Source organism: Drosophila novamexicana, unplaced genomic scaffold, assembly GCF_003285875.2.
Source record: "Drosophila novamexicana strain 15010-1031.04,08,12 unplaced genomic scaffold, DnovRS2.1 tig00000121-arrow-pilon, whole genome shotgun sequence".
Lineage (NCBI taxonomy): Eukaryota > Metazoa > Arthropoda > Insecta > Diptera > Drosophilidae > Drosophila > Drosophila novamexicana.
Window position 1 is genome coordinate 3,204,077 of NW_020824773.1, and position 18,172 is coordinate 3,222,248.

General features: G+C 41.9%; 4 protein-coding genes across 10 annotated transcripts; 2 read left to right on the forward strand and 2 right to left on the reverse strand.

Annotated features, from left to right (window-relative positions):
• Positions 1-61: 61 nt before the first annotated feature.
• On the reverse strand, positions 62-14,795 carry LOC115757807 (protein argonaute-2). Of its 5 annotated transcripts, XM_030698224.1 has the most exons (7): positions 14,445-14,795; positions 10,867-11,051; positions 7,816-7,893; positions 6,050-6,841; positions 5,763-5,985; positions 3,444-5,054; positions 62-3,185 (listed from the first exon to the last, which is right to left on the reverse strand). In XM_030698224.1, the coding sequence occupies exons 2-7, from the start codon at positions 10,991-10,993 to the stop codon at positions 3,047-3,049; spliced, it is 2,970 nt and encodes a 989-aa protein (XP_030554084.1). In that variant the 5' UTR covers positions 10,994-11,051; positions 14,445-14,795; the 3' UTR covers positions 62-3,046. The 5 variants fall into 5 exon arrangements, with proteins under 5 accessions (XP_030554084.1, XP_030554085.1, XP_030554087.1 ...); XM_030698225.1 differs by lacking the exon at positions 14,445-14,795 and having other exon boundaries at positions 10,867-11,210; XM_030698227.1 differs by lacking the exons at positions 10,867-11,051; positions 14,445-14,795 and adding an exon at positions 8,984-9,073.
• LOC115757808 (39S ribosomal protein L53, mitochondrial) lies at positions 10,349-11,618 on the forward strand. 2 transcript variants are annotated; one of them, XM_030698230.1, is made up of 3 exons: positions 10,349-10,580; positions 11,228-11,355; positions 11,418-11,618. In XM_030698230.1, exons 1-3 carry the CDS (start codon positions 10,435-10,437, stop codon positions 11,600-11,602), a joined length of 459 nt encoding a protein of 152 aa, XP_030554090.1. In that variant the 5' UTR covers positions 10,349-10,434; the 3' UTR covers positions 11,603-11,618. The 2 variants fall into 2 exon arrangements, with proteins under 2 accessions (XP_030554090.1, XP_030554091.1); XM_030698231.1 differs by lacking the exon at positions 10,349-10,580 and adding an exon at positions 10,682-10,740.
• Positions 11,631-12,129, forward strand: LOC115757809. Its single transcript, XM_030698232.1, has one exon. The coding sequence runs from the start codon at positions 11,649-11,651 to the stop codon at positions 11,829-11,831; it is 183 nt and encodes a 60-aa protein (XP_030554092.1). The 5' UTR covers positions 11,631-11,648; the 3' UTR covers positions 11,832-12,129.
• A 1,476-nt stretch (positions 14,796-16,271) lies between the features above and the next one.
• LOC115757903 (proteasomal ubiquitin receptor ADRM1 homolog) lies at positions 16,272-18,059 on the reverse strand. 2 transcript variants are annotated; one of them, XM_030698352.1, is made up of 4 exons: positions 17,961-18,059; positions 17,357-17,901; positions 17,007-17,239; positions 16,274-16,907 (listed from the first exon to the last, which is right to left on the reverse strand). In XM_030698352.1, exons 2-4 carry the CDS (start codon positions 17,878-17,880, stop codon positions 16,432-16,434), a joined length of 1,233 nt encoding a protein of 410 aa, XP_030554212.1. In that variant the 5' UTR covers positions 17,881-17,901; positions 17,961-18,059; the 3' UTR covers positions 16,274-16,431. The 2 variants fall into 2 exon arrangements, with proteins under 2 accessions (XP_030554211.1, XP_030554212.1); XM_030698351.1 differs by having other exon boundaries at positions 16,272-17,239.
• Positions 18,060-18,172: the final 113 nt, after the last annotated feature.

Genomic DNA, 18,172 nt, shown 5'->3' on the forward strand with positions numbered 1-18,172 from the left:
ATAGTATATAAACTCATTGTTGGCGGCCCTCGTTTATAGAGCAGAGCAAAAAAGTATTACATTCAGTTGGGCTTTGATATATTTTATACAGTGTATACAGTATTCGTTTATAGATCGGCAATCAATCCATGCAAATCTCACTCGCTATATATATAGGGATAGTCTATATATAACTAAATATGAGATATTGTGTTATAATGTCCTTCGGTTTAGCTACGCGACATTTGAAGAAACCGTGAAATTGTTTTCGTTTTTAAGGAGGGGAATAATACATTTACATAATAATTATGTATAAATCTTTTATTGCAATTATATTAGCTTGTTATATATGTACGTACATATATTAATGGATTATGTGATTTATAAGTTATGCGCCCATAATAATTCTGTTAATGTCTTAATCACAAGTGCCAACTGTCGTTTCAAGAGTCTGGGCATACATCTAGATATATATATATATATATATATATATATTTATGTTTATCATGTATATTGTGTTAAAGCTTTAGACTTTGCTCTATAAATGTCGAACCAGCATTATAGCTATGCCTCGTGTGTTTTACAAGTACAAATTACAATTACAAGGATACATTCATTGTCGGCACATATATTGTTGTTGTTTTGTTTTGTTGTTTAGCTTAAAGTACATAAAAATGTATTTGTAAAGTGGGGTTTTGTTGAGAGACCCGGGCGCACGTACCTAAACTTAAGAGACCCCGCATAATTTTTGCATTGTTTCGATTACATTGTTGCTTTTTGCTTTTGGATGTCCTTAAAATTAGAATTGTTTTTTACTCGTTTGTTTTTTGTTTTTCTTTGTTGTTTGTTTAGAAATAAATGTACAATTTTAATCCCTTGTGTTAAAACATGCTAAATAATTAATGTTTTTTTTGTTGTTTGTTTGTTTTTCATCATAAAAAATACAAATAAATTAAAAACAAAATAAACATGTTACAAAGCTACCGAATCTTCAGCTGCTTTTGCACACTTTCATTTTGTTGTTTTCGTTTTAAGAACTAATTTGTAATAGAAAATATTAGCTTATACACGTTTATAATTTATGTATTTTATAATGCTCACATATATGTATTTTATGTATGTGTGTGTGAGGGTGTAGGCATTTGTGTGTGACTGTGTGTGTGTGTGTGTGTGTGTGTGTGTAGACGACATGTTTTGAAAGGCATCGAAATTTTTTTTAACAGATTTTTAAATTAAACTCCAACATATTTGCATGAGCGGGCGGCGCTTGAAATGTCTAAAGACAGAAATTGTTATAAATAAATGGGTTGCTCTTTTTCGGTTCTATAATAGAACAAATCAGCATAATGTTAACTTGAACTGTGTCCTCCATAAAAGTACATATATGTATACAGATTTATATATACATATTAATATTTGTAAGGTTTGTAAAATTGGCAATTATTTAAAAAAAAAAAAAAGAACTACAACTTAAACTAAATATGCCCTATGAGTTTAGGGGAGCGGCTGCGAAAATATAATTTGAATAAAGTATTGCGCTTAATTAACATATTATTTGTTTACCCGTACACCACGTAATTTGTTAAGACTTCATTAATACAATTAACAGCGTTTTGTGTTTGTTATTAAAATTATGAAACTTAAGTTGAGCTAAATAGAGGTACATAAATTAATTGGACATTGGGTTTGATATGCCGTGTATGTTGTGTTGTGTGCGTGTGTGTATGTGAGTGTGTGTGTGTTTATAGAAAACATAAACTATTTAACTATAACTAAAATTCGCTGTTTAGTTAAACAGCAACTGTTGACTTTAGCATAAGTTTAGCGCAAACTTTTAAGTATTGTTTTTGTTTTATGCCATTTGTGTTAAAGTCACGGCTAGCCACGTTTATACAGATGCAATATACTAGTTGCCTAAATACACATATATGTATATCTTTATATATATATATATATATATATATATTTATATTATATATATAAATATAACTAGCAATTGTTTGACCAAAAGTTTGTCCCTTGTTGAAATTGGAGTTATCGTTAATGTTGTTACTTTTTTGTTTTTGTTTTTTTTTTTTTTTGGTAGTTCCCAACTTAAGTCTACTAAAAAGTTTGCTTTTCTTTACAATTCTGGACATTTGAGTTGTAATATTGAAGTTTTTCTTTTTGTTTTATACATACATACATACACATATATAGATGGCTAATTATTACACTCTTTAATGCTTGTCGTAATGTTGTTGTTTGTTGTTGTCATTTTTGTTTTTGTTAATAATTCTTTAAGCTTGGTGGTGGTCTTCGTTCACAGTACAGAGAATTCCGAGTTGTTGTTCTTGTTGTTGTTTTTGTGTATGTGTTGTGTTTTGTTTTGTTGTCTGTGTGCGTGTGTGTGTGTGTGTGTTAATCAGCAACTTTTTTCTTGTTTTGATATACTAAAAAACCTTTGGTTGTCTGCATTTTTTTTGTCTTCACATTTTTTAAACTTTGTTTTTGTTTTGTATTGTGTAAAAATATAATTTATTCTATTACAAAAGTTCATCGTAAATGTGTGTTGTTGTTTTTTTTGCGTTTGTTTTCAGCTGTTGTTATTTGACTTTCGTTTTGTTCCCTTTAGTTTGTTTCGCTACGCTTGTTTTTATTTTAAATTTTTTGTTTTTTTTTTGTTTTTTTTTTGAGAATTCTCTTTCACATTTGTTGCGCCTGCTTGTGCTTAAACATTCGATTCCCTTTTTCTCTAATCCCTACGGTTTTGGCGTGTGGGTATTGGTGTGTGTGTGTAAGTGTATTGTTTGTGTGTGTATTTTGGGCCTAAAAGCTAATGCAAATGTGCTCCATAAGAGCTGTTCTGGCTTTCTTTGTAACTTAAATATAAACATCATTTAAACTTATTCTCTAATGATTTCGACTCGGCTTTTGTAAACGCTTAGCTTTTTTTTTTCTGAGTTGGCTGCTTATTCGAATTCATTTTCGAAATTTAAGTGTTTTTCTTGTTGTTGTTGCTGCTGCTGTGTGGATGTGTTTTTGTTAATTTGTTTGTGTTTTATTTTGGTGTCGCTTTTTATACTTTTTAGGCAAAGTACATGACCTTTTTGGTATCGGCATGAACCGTTATAGCGCGTGCCATGGCTCCGGGAGTACGATCCTCGGAGGAGCCGCTCTGATGCGATCCCTCACCGGAATCGTGCTCCTTTTCGACCAGATGGTATCTGTTGGGCAAAGAAATGTCAGTAATTCAGTAATCAACAGATATATAGAACTCGTTTATGCTATGCAACTTTTTAAACAGTCTGGCAACTTCAAATTTGCTTTTAGGTTGAGTTAGTTAGTTAAGTAAGTTAGGTTAGCCGCGCTTGCACATTTGTATTGAAAATCGCATAGAACAGCGCTAGTTTTATAAAACTATAATTACCTGTCTAGTTAGCATAGCCTAAACATAGTCTATATTAAATATAAATGTTAAATACCTGGCACGGAAGGCAACCAAATGCGCATAGTAGGCCGGCGCCGGGATGCTGACAGAGCGCGTGCAGCGCACATAGGTGTGGCACAGTTGATAGGTGAGGCATTGCAGCTCATCGGAATCAAAGTGATTATCATCCCAGAGCACATGATAGTGGGAGGGGCGACTGGTACCCTGAATGCCCTGATGGCTGCACAAATAGAAATCAAACTCTGTGGGATGTGTGATGCCAACGTCGACGGTGGTGCCGGCGGGTATGTTGCCCGATTTGCCGCTCTGCTCCCTCTTCTCGGCACAGAAGAGTCGCGTATGATGACGCTTCTGTACGACAATAAATGTAATGCCCGGTCGGTACTCCGGCTCCAATTTGATGCATGCCTCGCGTATGGCGGTCAGCTCGTGCTGCAGCACATGGGGGAACTGACCCTCGGAGACCCCGTCGCGATAGAGTATGATGCGATGCGGCTTATAGCCACCGGTGGATTTGTAGAACATGATAAGCAGTTCGCGCACCATGCTGCTTAGCTCCTGAATTATCTCCTGGCGATGCTGCTGAACGCGCACCGTGGCCGCATAGCGCGACGGATGCGCATCCATCGAGCCAACAACAGCGGCTATGGATGGCTTCTTGTTGTCACCAGCCGGCGGATGGGTGACATCGGCGCCCAGGAAAATAACGGGCTCATTGAAGACCTTGGGTCGAATCGAGGGCACCAAAATGGAGTTAATGCCGCCCAGCTTAACATTGATCTTGAGGCACAGATTGGAGAGCGTCTGTGGCGATGTCTTGTTTACATTCTTGGCCTGCACACACTGCGTGGCCATGCCCAGCACCGTGTCGCCCACACGCTTCACCTCCGCATAGACGGGCGTTTTACCCGGCAGCACGACAACGACAAGCTGCAGCCCGGGGAAGGTTATCTTCAGATAACGAAACATGGGCTCCACCTGATCCGGTCCAGTAGCATACTTGCAGAAGCAAGGCTGCCCAATGATGGGCATTCCAGCATCATTGGAGATCTTTTGCAGTTGCAGTGTAAAGTTACGCAACGCATCCTCGCGCACTGTGCGCTGTGGCGCAAAACAGGCAATTGCCCAAATGCGTATCTCGACGCCCGTGAAGAACTGCTTGCCACGCATATCCCAAACGCCCTGATTGGGCGACGCCAGGCTGACCTTGTTCTGTGGCGGCAAAAGCTGCTGTCCGGTTATGCCCGACGAGACACGTCCCCCATATTGTAGCTTTGGTGGCGGCAACACTCGGCCGCGCACCTCCATCATGGAATTGGAGATGGTCAGACCGAACTCCTGGACATACGAGTCATTGTTGAAGTCAGCACGTTTGACAAGATTGTTAATCTCGCGTTCGCGATCTGGTGCCGAGCGTGCGGTGGCCTTGATCATTGTTGATGTCTGCATATCGGTGAGCTTCTTGATGCAACGCTGGCCGGCCACAATGTTGCACACTTCGAGCGGGAGATAGGTGTGCTTGTGCTCCTGACCCACCTGCAGGCAGGGCAAATGCGGATAGCGCAGCTTCATGCGATACTTATCCAAAAAGTACTTGGCCACGGTGCACTCCACAGTCTGACCGTTTTCTAGCTGCAGCGGGAAGCTAATCAAAAGAGAAAACACAAATTGGGATTAGTTTAGGTAACCAGTCTTCAAGTGATGTCTTTTTATACTAGTATATGTAGACAGTTGACGCAAATCGTTCGCCCAGGGAGACCATGGTAATTTCTGATGGATTGGAGTAGAAAAAGGAATAGGACACTCAAAGTCGTCCGGACCAGACCAGATTTTCGGTCGTCCTGTGCTCTGAGCCACCTCTGACCTACTATGACTCCTGTCATCAATTGAATTCTGTTCTCGTTAATGTAGAAATCTGGAGTTCCCTTCCCAAAGATTAAACACTTCGGTTCAGAGGCTCATCGTCTCTCCAAGAGCATTCTAGTTCCACATGCTAGTCGGGGTAATCTCTTATATAAACGTTATCCTCGTACTAGACTTAGTATCCCCCAGAAAATTTGACCCGTACTCTGGTTTTTAGAGCTTTGTTGGCTAGACAGGATCTGTTAGCAGTAATCCGAGTTATTACCTACGCTCCAACTCCAACTCCAACTGAACTATTAACAACTACCTATTAGCCAAAACTTCCGCAAATGCTACGCTCAACGTACGACCAGAATACGTTTTCTAAGAGGCGGTTGTTAAACTTATATCAGGTTTCTACCAGATCTTGGCGACCAACCCCAAGAGTGGCAATATCCCACTAACCTAACCCGAGCTAGGATTTGATTGCATTTGCGTTGCTTCCACTTACGATTGCATTTGAGCTGGTCGCCGTGTAACATTGCAGACGCGATATTTGCGACGCATTTGGCCACAGTGTGTAATCTCAATCTTGAGTCCCTTGATCTCCTTGGTGAACTTGACGCGCTGCGAGTCGGTGAGCGGTTTGCGCTGCTCATTGATGTCGCGTATGTCCAGGACCTCGCACATAAAATCAATGACCGGTTGTGCCTTGTAGAAGGCGGTAGCCGAAACTGTAAGGCAAGGATTTTGTTTGGAATTTAATTCGAATGAGATGCAGTTACTTCGCCCACTTACCATCAATGTTGAGCATCATTTTCCACTGCGATGGCCGTACGCTCTGATGGAAACCAAACCAGACCTCACGACCGCCACCCAGAGGATGATAATAGCCATCGGGTGAGCTAAAGAAACTGCGTCCCACGGGCGTGTACGTCATGCTGGGTAAGTGACGCATGACCACATCGAGTGCCAAAATGGCATCGTAGGGTATTTGGCGAGTACGCCCCTCGAGCGCCTCCTCCAGATTAAAGAGCGACACCTGCGCCTGCCACTTGATCGTCACACGGAAGATGCGATCCTTGCCCTCGCCGGGCAACGTCACCTCCAGCTCCAGACGCTCATTGCCAATGGGCAGCGGATCGCGAGTATACAAATTATTGCGTCCATCAAACACGGGCTTGAGCACCCCAAAGATCTTGCTATACGCATGCACCATGGTCTCAATGATCTCGCGATTCACCTTGCGCGGACACTTGTCCGGCTGTATATTGATGTCGTAATGGTGCACAAAGCCACGCGGCATTGTCACCTGAAAGTGATTCGCACGGAGCACAATCGGTCTGCCCTCACGGCCCAGATTCGGTCGTCGCGGGCACGTGAATACCGGCATATCCGGCTGCGTAGTGGGCGATGCCGCTGCAGCGGCAATGGCTGCCGATACGCTGGCCGTGGAGCCAAGAGCAGAGGCAACCTGAGCAGCGGCTGCAGCAGCTGCACCACCAACGGTGGCACCGCCGGCAGCAACATTCTGAGCACTCGGACTGGTCACAGCGGTGGGATTTACCGATGAACCGGGCGCTGGTGGTGCTGCAAGTGTGTGTCATAAATCGGGATTAGACTACAAACGAAAATGTCCAGATACACAAATAGATAAAACGCAAGTAAATTAACGACTATGCGACGCACTAGCAACTAGATAATTGTACTAAGTAACAAACTAGAACAAAATTCTTCGGTAGCCGAAAACTGGGTACCCTTACAGACGTGTGTAGTCTTTAATAGTTGTGATCTGAGAAAAGCACTGCTATATAATATAGAGCTCCGATCTCCGATAATAATCGTAATTGGTGAGTGGTAAAGATATTTTTTTAAATAAAAATAAACGATTCTCTCTATGAGATATGATATAGTATTCCGACTTTGGATGGATTATTGCTAGAGTCTTGGAAATAAAATGAGTCTCACTGTGATTTTTATTTAAATGTTTAATAAACTCAATTTTTGATCGGCAGCCTTTTGATATTATATTCTGATCCGAATCCATGTTAAGATTTGTTAAAACAGACGGACTTAACTATCGAGAATATATATACTTTATTAAGAGAAAACCCGCTGGAAGGGTATTAAAACAAAGGTTAAGAGCAACGCTGGCATGCAGTTAGTTGCACTACACGAGAAAATCAAAAGATGTACAAAAGTTATACAAGTATAACGGTATACGTAACGTAACGCGACGTGTAGAGATTTTTGGTGTGTCGAGTTTTAAAACAACTGTGCATTTTAGTTGCATTCAATCAAACGGAAAAATCATAAATAAACATTACATGAAACAAAAAATGTTGTTAGTAAAAATTTTGCACATTACTGTGAAAAATTAGTGTGTAGACTTTTTTTTTTTATAGGGTTAGTAAGGTGTAGACATTTTAATGTTAGTTCAAATTTTGTTTTTGTTTTCCTCAAACATCAAACTAAAGAACATAAACAGTTTTTGTTTGCAATTTTTGATTTTTTGTTTAGTTTTAGTAGTTTTAGTAATTTGATTTTGTTGGAGAGAAATTTACATGTGAGCGTGTCGAAGCTAGTCTGCGCCTGAGAGGGGCTCTGAGGCCGCGTGGGCGAGGGGGTGGTCCACTGTGACTCTATAAAAAGAAAATTTAATCAAAATCAAAATTGTCAAAAATTAAAGAAATGAAAATAAAACAAAAAATTAAATTAAATGGCCAATCATGTTTGATTCAATGAAATAAATGTAATGAGAAAAAAAGAAGAAAGAAAGAAAAGGTGATAAAGAATTATATTGAATATTATATAGAGTGCGATTAATATTTTAGTTACAGCTTCTCCCAGCTTCATCATCCATTTATCATTTCATTATCATTATAATAATCAAGTGTACATCTGCCACATGAGTCTGTGTACATGTGTGTGTGCGGTTATATTACGCCTGCATCTGCCCAAGGGAACTGAAAATGATATATTGGTGTTCTACTGCATGAAATGGCTTGTATGGAAATTCTTATAAATTAATTTCACTCTTTTAATGCGCCATTTTGGCCAACTATCTCAAAACTATCGAAAAGGCAAATTTACGAAAGTCTCCCATCTCCATTCTACACACGACAGCTGTGCTCCTCGTGTCTAATACGCAAAATAAAAGAAACTACAACAAAACTGCGACGCAATTGCTGAGACGCCTTGAAACTTCGCTTTGAAGAAGCAATCGAACGACGAACTTGAGGACCAACAAATACTCCACTTGAGCCCCAGCATAAAGCTCAACTATTACGTTGCGGTCGTTGACCCAATTTATGTGCACATGTTTGACACAATCGCCTGTTCCTGTATCTCTCCCGCTCTAGCGCTCTCAATTGATGCGCCTAAGTCTACACAGTCTGCAGTCTATTGTGTTCTTCCTCTTATGCTGTTAGTTATATGCATTTTGCTTATTGGAGCTTTGAGCGCTATTGCACTTAACAGTTACTCAACTGTCTCGAGTGCCTCGCCCTCGACCATTTACGCATTCATTCATTCTCAATTTTATGAAATTGTGGAGAATTGTGTTTGCAAAGGCAACACTCGACGACGAGTGTGTGTCTGTGTGTGCGTTTGCAAAAGTAGAACATCAAAGAGCTTCATTATGGGCATTGGGGGGTTTCGGGCGTGTTTGTGTGTGTGTGTAACATGTGGCAGATTTGTAGACTATTTTTTTCAATTGCAATCGCCACTTACGTTGTCCAACTGGATACATTTTGCACTAGTATTTGTTTAAGAAATGTAAGAATGTATACAAAGGTTTTCTTGCTTTTTTTTTTTTTTTTGCTTTTTCGTGTATGTGTTTTAAATGTAATTGATTGTTCTTGTAGTTGGTTATTTTTTGTTGCTTTTCGTTCCTACTAATTATTATTTGTTTTTTGTTTTTTTTTTTTTTGTTTTTGATTTCAGCCTTTTGCTTATCACACTTTAAAGTAGTTTTATTCGTTTGGTTGATTTTCGCATTTATTTTTATTGTTGCTGGCGTATTTTGTGTTGCAGTAAAAATTGGAATTTTCGCACAGGACACACGCTTGCAAATGCGTTGAATTTGTTGTCGAGTCTTCTTTAATTATATTACTATTATTATTGTTAAATTTTAATATTATTCTTATTGTGGTTGTTATTATTGTAGTATTGGAAAAGAACACAAATGTAGGCACAGCTTTCGTTTTATGTATATGTTTGTATGTATATGTACATATACACATACATATGCATGTATGTATTTCTAATGCTCTTATATTTTTGTTTTTGTGTTTTTGTCATACAACTAAGAACAAATTATTCTTTATGCTTCTTTATCTTGCTTTGGCTGTGTGAGTGCGCGTGTGGGTGTTTTGTGTGCGTGTGAATGTGTATGAAAATTGCTGGTGTGCTGGGTGCTCCGCTGGACAAACGACGACGACGGCAACGGCGACGGTGGCGCTTCTACAGCAAGAAAATGCTTTTGTATGCGTTTTAGATTGGGCAGCAAAAATGTGTGCACACGTATATTTGTTATTTTTCGAGACGTCGTTTTTGTGCACCCGAACACGTATGCGCTGCCAAAACTATGCACAGACGTTAGCCAGACTATTGATTTTTAATTTTTAACAACTTTTGTTAGCTTTTCACGTCGCGCATTATGCAAAATATGCAATTTTCATCAGTTTTTCACACTTGGACGTCCCGCAGCAAACACAAAATTTTTACTCGCGACGTGTGTGAGTGAGACGCATACTGTACGCTAACCACACTTAAATGAGGGCAAAGCACTTTGGCTGAGGGTTGGTGCGTGAGAGTGAGATGACAGCACGTTGCTGCCGCGGGAGCGTGTGAGCACTTGTGCATCTAAATCAAAGCGTCAGTATTATATTTATAAATTGTGGATTATTTTTGCTATAATATTGCCTTTAAACGGGGTTTTGCATTAATCTACAGCGTATGCAAGTCTAATGTTAACTCAAATTGGCTCTGTTGAACTCAAATTGACAGTAGTAGTGTTGGCAAAGGTTGGTTTAAGTATTAAGTAGCGATTGTACTGCAGTGTGGCCATACTTAAGTCTGTACATCGGTCTGGCAGCGCTATTTATCGGCATCGCCGTGTGTATTGTTATAAAACCAATTGCAAATTGTTTTTCTTAATTGTTTCCTAATCTGCATTTAAAATGTCTGTGCCATTTAGCGGCACATTGAGCCGCTCGGGCGGCATTGTCTCGGCCATTGGCAAACAGCTGAAGAGCGTTAATCTTAAAGGCGTCAAACGCATTACAGTGCAGTTCGATCCGTTTGCGGAAAATGTACAATCCACACGGTTAGTATGTTGAGATGGAGGAGGCGCTGAGGGGTGCAGTTGGGAGGTGGGTGGATATGGCAGCAATAGGGTTGGAAAAGCGCTTTCCCAGCGCCCCAGTTTATCGATTATGAAACATGCGCATTGCGACGCATATGGTAAAGATTTTCACGAAACATAAGTGCGTTGTCGAAAAATGTAAAAATAAAAAACAATATTGACAAAGTGCATGAAAAGATTACACGTAAAAATTGATACGAAAATAAATTCCTTTCTACTGTGTGGCAGTAGTTCGGCTCGCACTTACCATAAACCTTGCCCATGATGCCCACCGCAGAGTTCAGCTGCAGCGCAGTGCCCAAATCGGGTGAAAATGTCAACGGCAGCGTATGGAGCTGAGCTGGCCCGCCGGCCAGCTCCCGCTCCGTTGACATTTTAGTCGGTGTCGGCGTCAGCTTGAGGCGTTGCTTCTATTGCCACTGACAGATACAGCTGGGACAACATATAAAGAATAAAGGAATATTAGTATATAAATAGGTTGACTTGAGTGCTTAAATCTTAAATATTGTCTAGCATACAAGAGTTCTCCCCTATAACAACAATAATTAGCTTGTATTCAATTTAGTTAGTTAATTATAAAAATCAATTCTCTCTCTGGCTCTTCACAGCGAATTTCTGTTCCTGCTCTCCACGCCAAAAGTGTCCCAGACGAATCCCAAGTGCGTTGTCAAGCCGGACATTGTCTGCGATCGTTCGCCAGCGTTGATTAAATTTGCGCTAATCGACTCGGCACAAGGTAGGGTATTAAGCAAGCCAATCACTCGCTGTTCGAATAACACATTTGTCCAACTCTTACAGAGAAGGCCAAAGTCAAGGAGATTCGCTTCAATAGCGAAAATCTGAATACCCTGGAACTGCTGCAGCTGTGCAACAAGCACGTGTCCGCATTAGCCCCGCCCGAGGAAGTTGCCAACAAGGTCCTGACGAAGGCAGAGAAACAGAAATTGGGCGGCGGTGGCAAGAAGGTGATCAAAAAGAAGTAACTAGATACCACGCGATAAGCGCGACTCGCACTCGCTGCCCGTCATCATGGTGCGGAAACACAGGGGCACTCTGGCCGTCATTGAGCAGATCTATCAGGACATACCCGCTTTCACCGATATCTTTACGGAGGAGAGCTTCTACACGTTTGCCTTCTGTTTTGTCTGTGCCACCGTTCTGGTGGCATTTATACTATCGCGCTTTATCACCATCAAGCCCGTTGATTTCTGAACCAGCATTAAAAACTTAAGCTTTAACATGTAAAACACTCCACTCCATTGTCTTTTCTCTGCACGACTGCCCCAAAAGGGCAGAGGCGATGGGGCCCGGCGATTCGGCTACTCGGCTGTGCCTGTGGCCTGCTAAAAAACCAGTTTGGGGCACAGCATTTTATACGCTTCCAACGGGTATTGGGAGTTTGTCAGCAAATGTGTGACGCATTGAAGGCGACAGGCCATAAATTATATAAATTATACATCTCACTGACATACTGTCTTTATGTTTCTTAGTTTATGTTCTGGTTTCATCTGCAGCCCATTATATCATATAGATTTTATAGAAATATCGGTTGCAATTCAAAATAAACAAAGTGTTTATAACATCAAAATGACATCTTATATTATTGAGTACCAAAAGGCAGTTTCATAAGTTTTTATGCCTTTATCTATCATTGCATATAGCAACAAATATAGAACAAATATCGATCTTTAAGATATACGCAATGAATTTTGTTTCTTTAATTGTATATCTCAGCACAAAAATATTGATAAATATTGGACTCTTGATCTTTTGGCAACATCTTATCCACATTGAACTTGTCTAACATATTGTTCCTGATCTGAATTCATGAAACTCGAAATTGTCATACCATATTTAAACTTAAGGATTTCAATAGCCCGATTTCTATTGGATTCCCTGGAACTCTCCAAAATTGTAGGTTGAGGGAAAAATCTAGAAAATTCCGACGTATATTCTGGATAATTATAATTTCTGATATTGAATTAGTTATATGAAGGTCTGTAAGGGTATCTAGAGTTCGGCATATGAAGAAAGCGGTTTTTTCTTATTTTTTTTTTTTGTTGCAACTTTTGCTTTGGCAAACCGGAAAATCATCTGCTTTGATTGCAGTCAGCCGAAATAAGCTGTGTCATAGGCTGGGGCGGTATGGTGGGAGGGGGGACTCGAGAGACACAGCCTTATAATTGCATTGATTGCATCTGCCCAGGGAGGAGGTGTGGGGGGCAACAACTGCCACACGTAATTGGCAACGCATATAATTGGGCTTGGAACAAGGAGGTCATGCAGCAACTTGGAACTGGTCACACTGGCAGTGTGCAGCTTTTCTCGATAAATGCCCTTAAATGCATACACATACATATGTAATAAATAGTGTGGCAGTTCCTAAGGGTTAAACAGGTGTTTGCCTTGCGATAAATAGAGCAGAGCCAAACAAGAAGACGCAACACGAAGAAAAACAAAATTTCACTTTCGTTTTGCTGTTTGCCTTTTCTTTTTCGCTCACACACACCGATAGAGTGAGAGAGAGAGAGAGAGAGAGAGAGAGGGGGAAGTATAGCGGTGTGAGTGGCTAACTGAAAATTCAAGCGCCCGCCGCCCCCTCAAAAAATGCAGTTGCCGCTCGCGTATGCAAAATACAAAGCTTCGAGTTGAACTTTTAAAATGGCGGGCGAAATGTGTGCGTGTATGTGTGTGTGTGTGTGTGTGTGTGTGTGTGTGTGTGTGTGTGTGTGCGTGTGTGTGCGACGAGTGCAAAAGCAACGCATATCGATTCAAATTGCTGCAGATAAAAACAACAAACTGTTGAGATGCAGTCTGTAAATTTGGTGAAAGCTGTTACTGCACACACTTTTATAACGGTTAAAGCACACATGCTTATCCATGTATAGTTGTGTGTGTGTGTGTGTGTGTGTGCAGCTTTGATAACTTGTGTTTTATATACATATACATATATGTATGTATGTAGACAATGTCGTCATTCAAGTTCAATGTCAGACTAGAAGCTGAAAAAGCTCCTCACTTCGTTTTCATGAGTGCTTCAATATTATTTGCCAAATATTGCGTGGGTTTAGCCACGTCGGCCATATTGAAAATTGTCTTACCCCACACCCCCACCACTTCGACGTTGCCATCATCAAATTGAAGTTTGAGGCTGTTTGCATAACCCAACGAAATAGCGCCAGACTTAGTGGTTGGGGCTGCCAGTGAAAGTGTCCATAGACAAGTGGCAGCCCCATTCATGTACAGTTAAAGGCAATAGATACCTATACAAGCGCACTTTTGGCAATGTGTGTCCTTCAATCAATTTTATTGGAATACAAAACATGTTCAAGTACACACACACCGTTACATCCATTACAGCACTTGCACATGCCTGTGCGGCAATAGCTAAAAGGAAGAAATTGCCCGTGTGACCTTTCTACCAAAACATAAACACAAGCTGCCTCTCTCAACACAGATGGTTGTCTCGCTCGCACAGCGCCCGCTCTTGCAAATTGACATAGCATATGCTCAGGCGCCATTACAGCATAATGCACATACATATGCATGCACTCCATATAATTGTATGCTTTTATATGTATGTATGTATATATGTGTGTGTGTGTGTGTGTGTGTGTGTTGTTATGGCTCCAAAAAAAAACTTCCTTGAGCAACTTTTAGATAAAATGGCGCGCGAGCTGCAGTCGCGTGGGCGTGCAGAAATTTCTGCAGCTGTTCTGGAACATGCAAGCGAAATCGAGGCTCTTGGCGTTGCCACCCCCCACCCTAAAGCAAATGCACACATACGCACACACATACACTAACAGAACCCATGTTTGCGCTCACCTTATCGCACAATTGCAGCTGATGCGGCGCTTTATGGATTTGCCTATCAGCGACAAGTCGTTCGCGGTTGTTCAATTTGTTGTTTTATCGTTGTTGGCGATTTTTTTCGATTTCCTGTTGCTGCTGATGTTCGTTGAGTAATTTTTCCAAAATTGTTACACATTAAAAAAGAGTTTTGATTATTTGCGCTCCGTTTGGGTTGTGAACTTCACTAACAGCCGTTGGCTGTTGCTATTTGTATAATTGTTATTTCTTTTAATTGCCCCGTTTTGTTTGTTTTTGCTGTATCGATTGTACAATTTTTAACTCGATTATTTTAGAGCTTATTGCTGAAAATTGTTGCCATTGCCGCAACGCAATTTCTTTTGCTGCTGCTGTTTTTGTTGTTGGTGTTGCCAGATCGTTACCGGGATAAAGTAACTTTTGCTCTCAGCAGTTTGACGGCTCTGTCTCTCTCTCTCACACACACACACACTCACACTATGGCAACAAACTTGCGAATTTCTTTTCATTTATTTTTTGTTGTTTATTTGTCTTAACAACAATTTTGTAGCCGCTGACGTTTTTTACACACTTTTTTTTTGCAAGCTTTAATGTGCATATGCATGTGTGCGCGTGTGTGCGAGCGAGGCAACGATTTTGTGTGTGCGAAACGACAACGACGGTCGCTCGTTTCTGCTTACCAACACCAGCGCAGCTGGCTAACCGCTCTGCCGCTGCTGCTAATTGTTGTTATTTCTTTTTTTCTTCTCTTGTTTTTTTCTTTTTGTATTTGTTATTGCGGCGACGCGCTAACTTTTATGCCATACAGTTGAGGAAAAAGCTTTTCTCAACGATGCGGCGCGCAGTCATGCATTAAGAAAAAAAAAAACAACGTACACGCGTTTAGAAATACATACACACATATGTACATATGTGTGTGGCAGCAGCAGCAGCAGCAGCAGCTTGCTGCAAAATGAAAGCAGCAACAAAAAAAACAACTTACGACGCAAAACAGCAACAGAATTTCCCTGCTTTATTTATTTTTGAAATGCCCCCCGTCCGACACAAACATGCCCCCACACAGGAAATTACACAGTTAATCGAACGTGTTTAGCCTTTGGCTATGGCCGATTATTGTTTTGTGTTATTTTCGAGATCAAAATACGAAATCAAAATCAAGCGACTTAGCGAACGCGCGGTTTGCCCGTTTGAAGTTGAATAAATACACATATCTGCCCAAGTATTCGCAAACCATGCACTCTTCATTGTGTTTGTGTGTATCTGTGTGTGCTTGCCGAGAGCGGCGGCGCGTGAGCGAAACCAACAGCAGCGTAAGAGAGAGCGAGAGAGGGAGAGAGAGACCAAAACAGTGCGTACAATTTGTATGCGTATGTGCGACAAAATCATAACACTCGCGAGTCAAGGGCAACTTTCATGTAACGGTTGTTTCCAGCAACAGCCTGACAGCACTTGTCGCTTTAATGTACATACAGTAAGCGCTCAAATAACGGACAGCCGACTTTTCATTGTAGCCTTAATTTGCACAAACAATTAAATTGGACTCAAATAAAATCAATTTTGTTTTCTGGTTATTTCTTTCACTGTACTTATGCTGTAAAAGCTATAACTTTAATCGGAAAAGTGTATATGTACAGTGAAGGCTCAAGCGATGGACGGACATGTGAGATGTTCTAAAGTGTAACCATGACTGTTCACTCGAAAGGGCTTTCACTGTACTTACTCTTCTAAGGAGCATCTCTCTCGGACGGACAACTGTTAACCTTACTTTGGCAACAAATGAGAGTATTCACTGTACTTACACAGACATATTTGAGCAGCATTAATACATACATACCAACATTTGCATGGCCAATTTATTTTTGAATCGAAAACTTGGATAAATGTGCAAAAGTAATAATATGATGGGCTGTTTTGAACGCGTTCATTGAATTGGGATTAATTAATATTTGGGATTATATGCTGGGCTATATAAAATATGTGCGCGCTATTTCTGCTTCTCGTCCGGTTTATCTGCAGCGGCGGCGCTCTCCTCCTTGGCGGGCTCCGCTTCGGTTTTCTTGTCGGCCACGGGCGTGTCCTTGGCGACGGCGGCGGCAGCGTTGGGGGTTGCTTCATCGCCCGCCATGGAAGCGCCCGCCGGCAGACTCTTCTCCAGGGCACGGACAAACTCCTCGAGATTGCCCGAATAGGCGGCGGAGACTGCCTCGTGGGACAGCTCGAATTGCTTGACCACGGGTCCAAGCTGGGCCGATTGGAGAGCATTGGAGAATTGGGCAAGGGCCTGTTGGAATTGGGGCGAGCTGATGTGATCCTTGATCTGTTGCTTGCGATCCTCATCGGCATCTTCCGATTCCGGCAAGTGGACAATTAACGATTTGACGCGCTCCGGATCCGCAATTAGCTGATTAATCGCCTCAGCGCCAGACAGCGCCGTCGACAGGTCGATATTCAGTGAACGACCTGCGCCATGTTCAGGGGAGAGATTGGATAAATAGGCTTGGAATGGATTCGCATATGCTCCACTTGTTGCTGCTGTTGTCGCATTTGTCGTTTTCTTACCGGAGGCATCCGCATCAACGGCCAAACTTGCGCCGCCGGCTGCATCGCTCTGCAAACTGGTGACGCCGCCGGCGCTGCTGCTGCTCCGACTGTTGCCCGACTTGTTCGGCTTGCTGGGCGCGGACGCTGTGCGTGGCACGCTCACATTTTCCGGCGTTTGCAATGCGGCGCTGCCAGCACTGCCGCCGCCGCCGCTTGAAGCGGCTGTGTTGCGGGACGAGGGCGTGCGCGAACTGTGAATGGACAAGGAATACGACGATTAGAATTGGGCTCAAATCTTGGTTAACTTCGGTTTATATAATGCTTTGAATACCTATTGAAGTGAGGTGTTTGGTTACGATTTTACTCACTTCATTTGTCCCAGCAAGGAGCTGAGGCCGCCCATTTGGCCAACGCCGCCGAAGAGCTGCATCAGCTGCTGCTGCGACATGTTGTTCAGCATGTACTGGAGGTCGGTGCCCTCGCTGCCGCTGCCGCCGCCGCCGCGCTGGTGCGCCGAGGGGGGATTGTTGAGCAGCTCGTTGATGCGACGGCAGTGCTCCTCGTCTTTGTCCGTCTTGGGCTCCTGCATCCAGAAGAACATGCGACGCGAGCTGGACTTGAATTTGAGCACATAAATCCGTCCCGATTTGCACTGATCGACGCGCGTGTACTCAAAGTCGTCGGGGAATACAATTAGATCGTCCTCGACCTTGCCGCTGGTGCGATCTTTCCAGCAGAAGTGCATTAGTCCATCATCGCTCTGGGTCATATAGACGAGACCCTTGCGTGTATCCGGATGCACCATTTTGCCAACCATGTTCATGCGACCCGCACGGAACTCTACAAGGTTGGAGCTGTTGGAACTGCCCAAACCGCTTTGTCTGCCAAACATGATGCGGGCGCTTCTCGAGAGCTGCAATTTTGTTTAAAGATAAGACGGGATCTCTGGCAATGCGCAACACACGCACTTACTGGATATATAATGTGTTAAATAAATACAATTTGGGAATCCTTCAAATAAAAATCGCCTACTCTGCGGATGACGAGCAACTTTTGACACCTTGAGCTAGTGATGGGACGTAATTCGATAACAAGCGTTTTAGTGCTGCCAATAATATGTTGTGTTAACATTTACAGTTTCTGCTCCCAACAGCTCTTTTGAGCATAACATTCTTTTAATGTGC

Bases quoted from the DNA above. Each gene is read 5' to 3' on its own strand.
- LOC115757808 (XM_030698230.1), top strand. From the start codon at position 10,435: ATGTCTGTGCCATTTAGCGGCACATTGAGCCGCTCGGGCGGCATTGTC. The intron at 10,581-11,227 runs GTTAGTATGTTG...GGCTCTTCACAG, and splicing joins GAAAATGTACAATCCACACG to CGAATTTCTGTTCCTGCTCT. The intron at 11,356-11,417 runs GTAGGGTATTAA...CAACTCTTACAG, and splicing joins GCTAATCGACTCGGCACAAG to AGAAGGCCAAAGTCAAGGAG.
- LOC115757807 (XM_030698224.1), bottom strand. From the start codon at position 10,993: ATGTCAACGGAGCGGGAGCTGGCCGGCGGGCCAGCTCAGCTCCATACG. The intron at 5,055-5,762 runs GTAAGTGGAAGC...TCTTTTGATTAG, and splicing joins CGACCAGCTCAAATGCAATC to CTTCCCGCTGCAGCTAGAAA. The intron at 3,186-3,443 runs GTATTTAACATT...TTTGCCCAACAG, and splicing joins TTGGTTGCCTTCCGTGCCAG to ATACCATCTGGTCGAAAAGG.
- LOC115757809 (XM_030698232.1), top strand. From the start codon at position 11,649: ATGGTGCGGAAACACAGGGGCACTCTGGCCGTCATTGAGCAGATCTAT.
- LOC115757903 (XM_030698351.1), bottom strand. From the start codon at position 17,880: ATGTTTGGCAGACAAAGCGGTTTGGGCAGTTCCAACAGCTCCAACCTT. The intron at 17,240-17,356 runs GTGAGTAAAATC...GTCCATTCACAG, and splicing joins TCCTTGCTGGGACAAATGAA to TTCGCGCACGCCCTCGTCCC.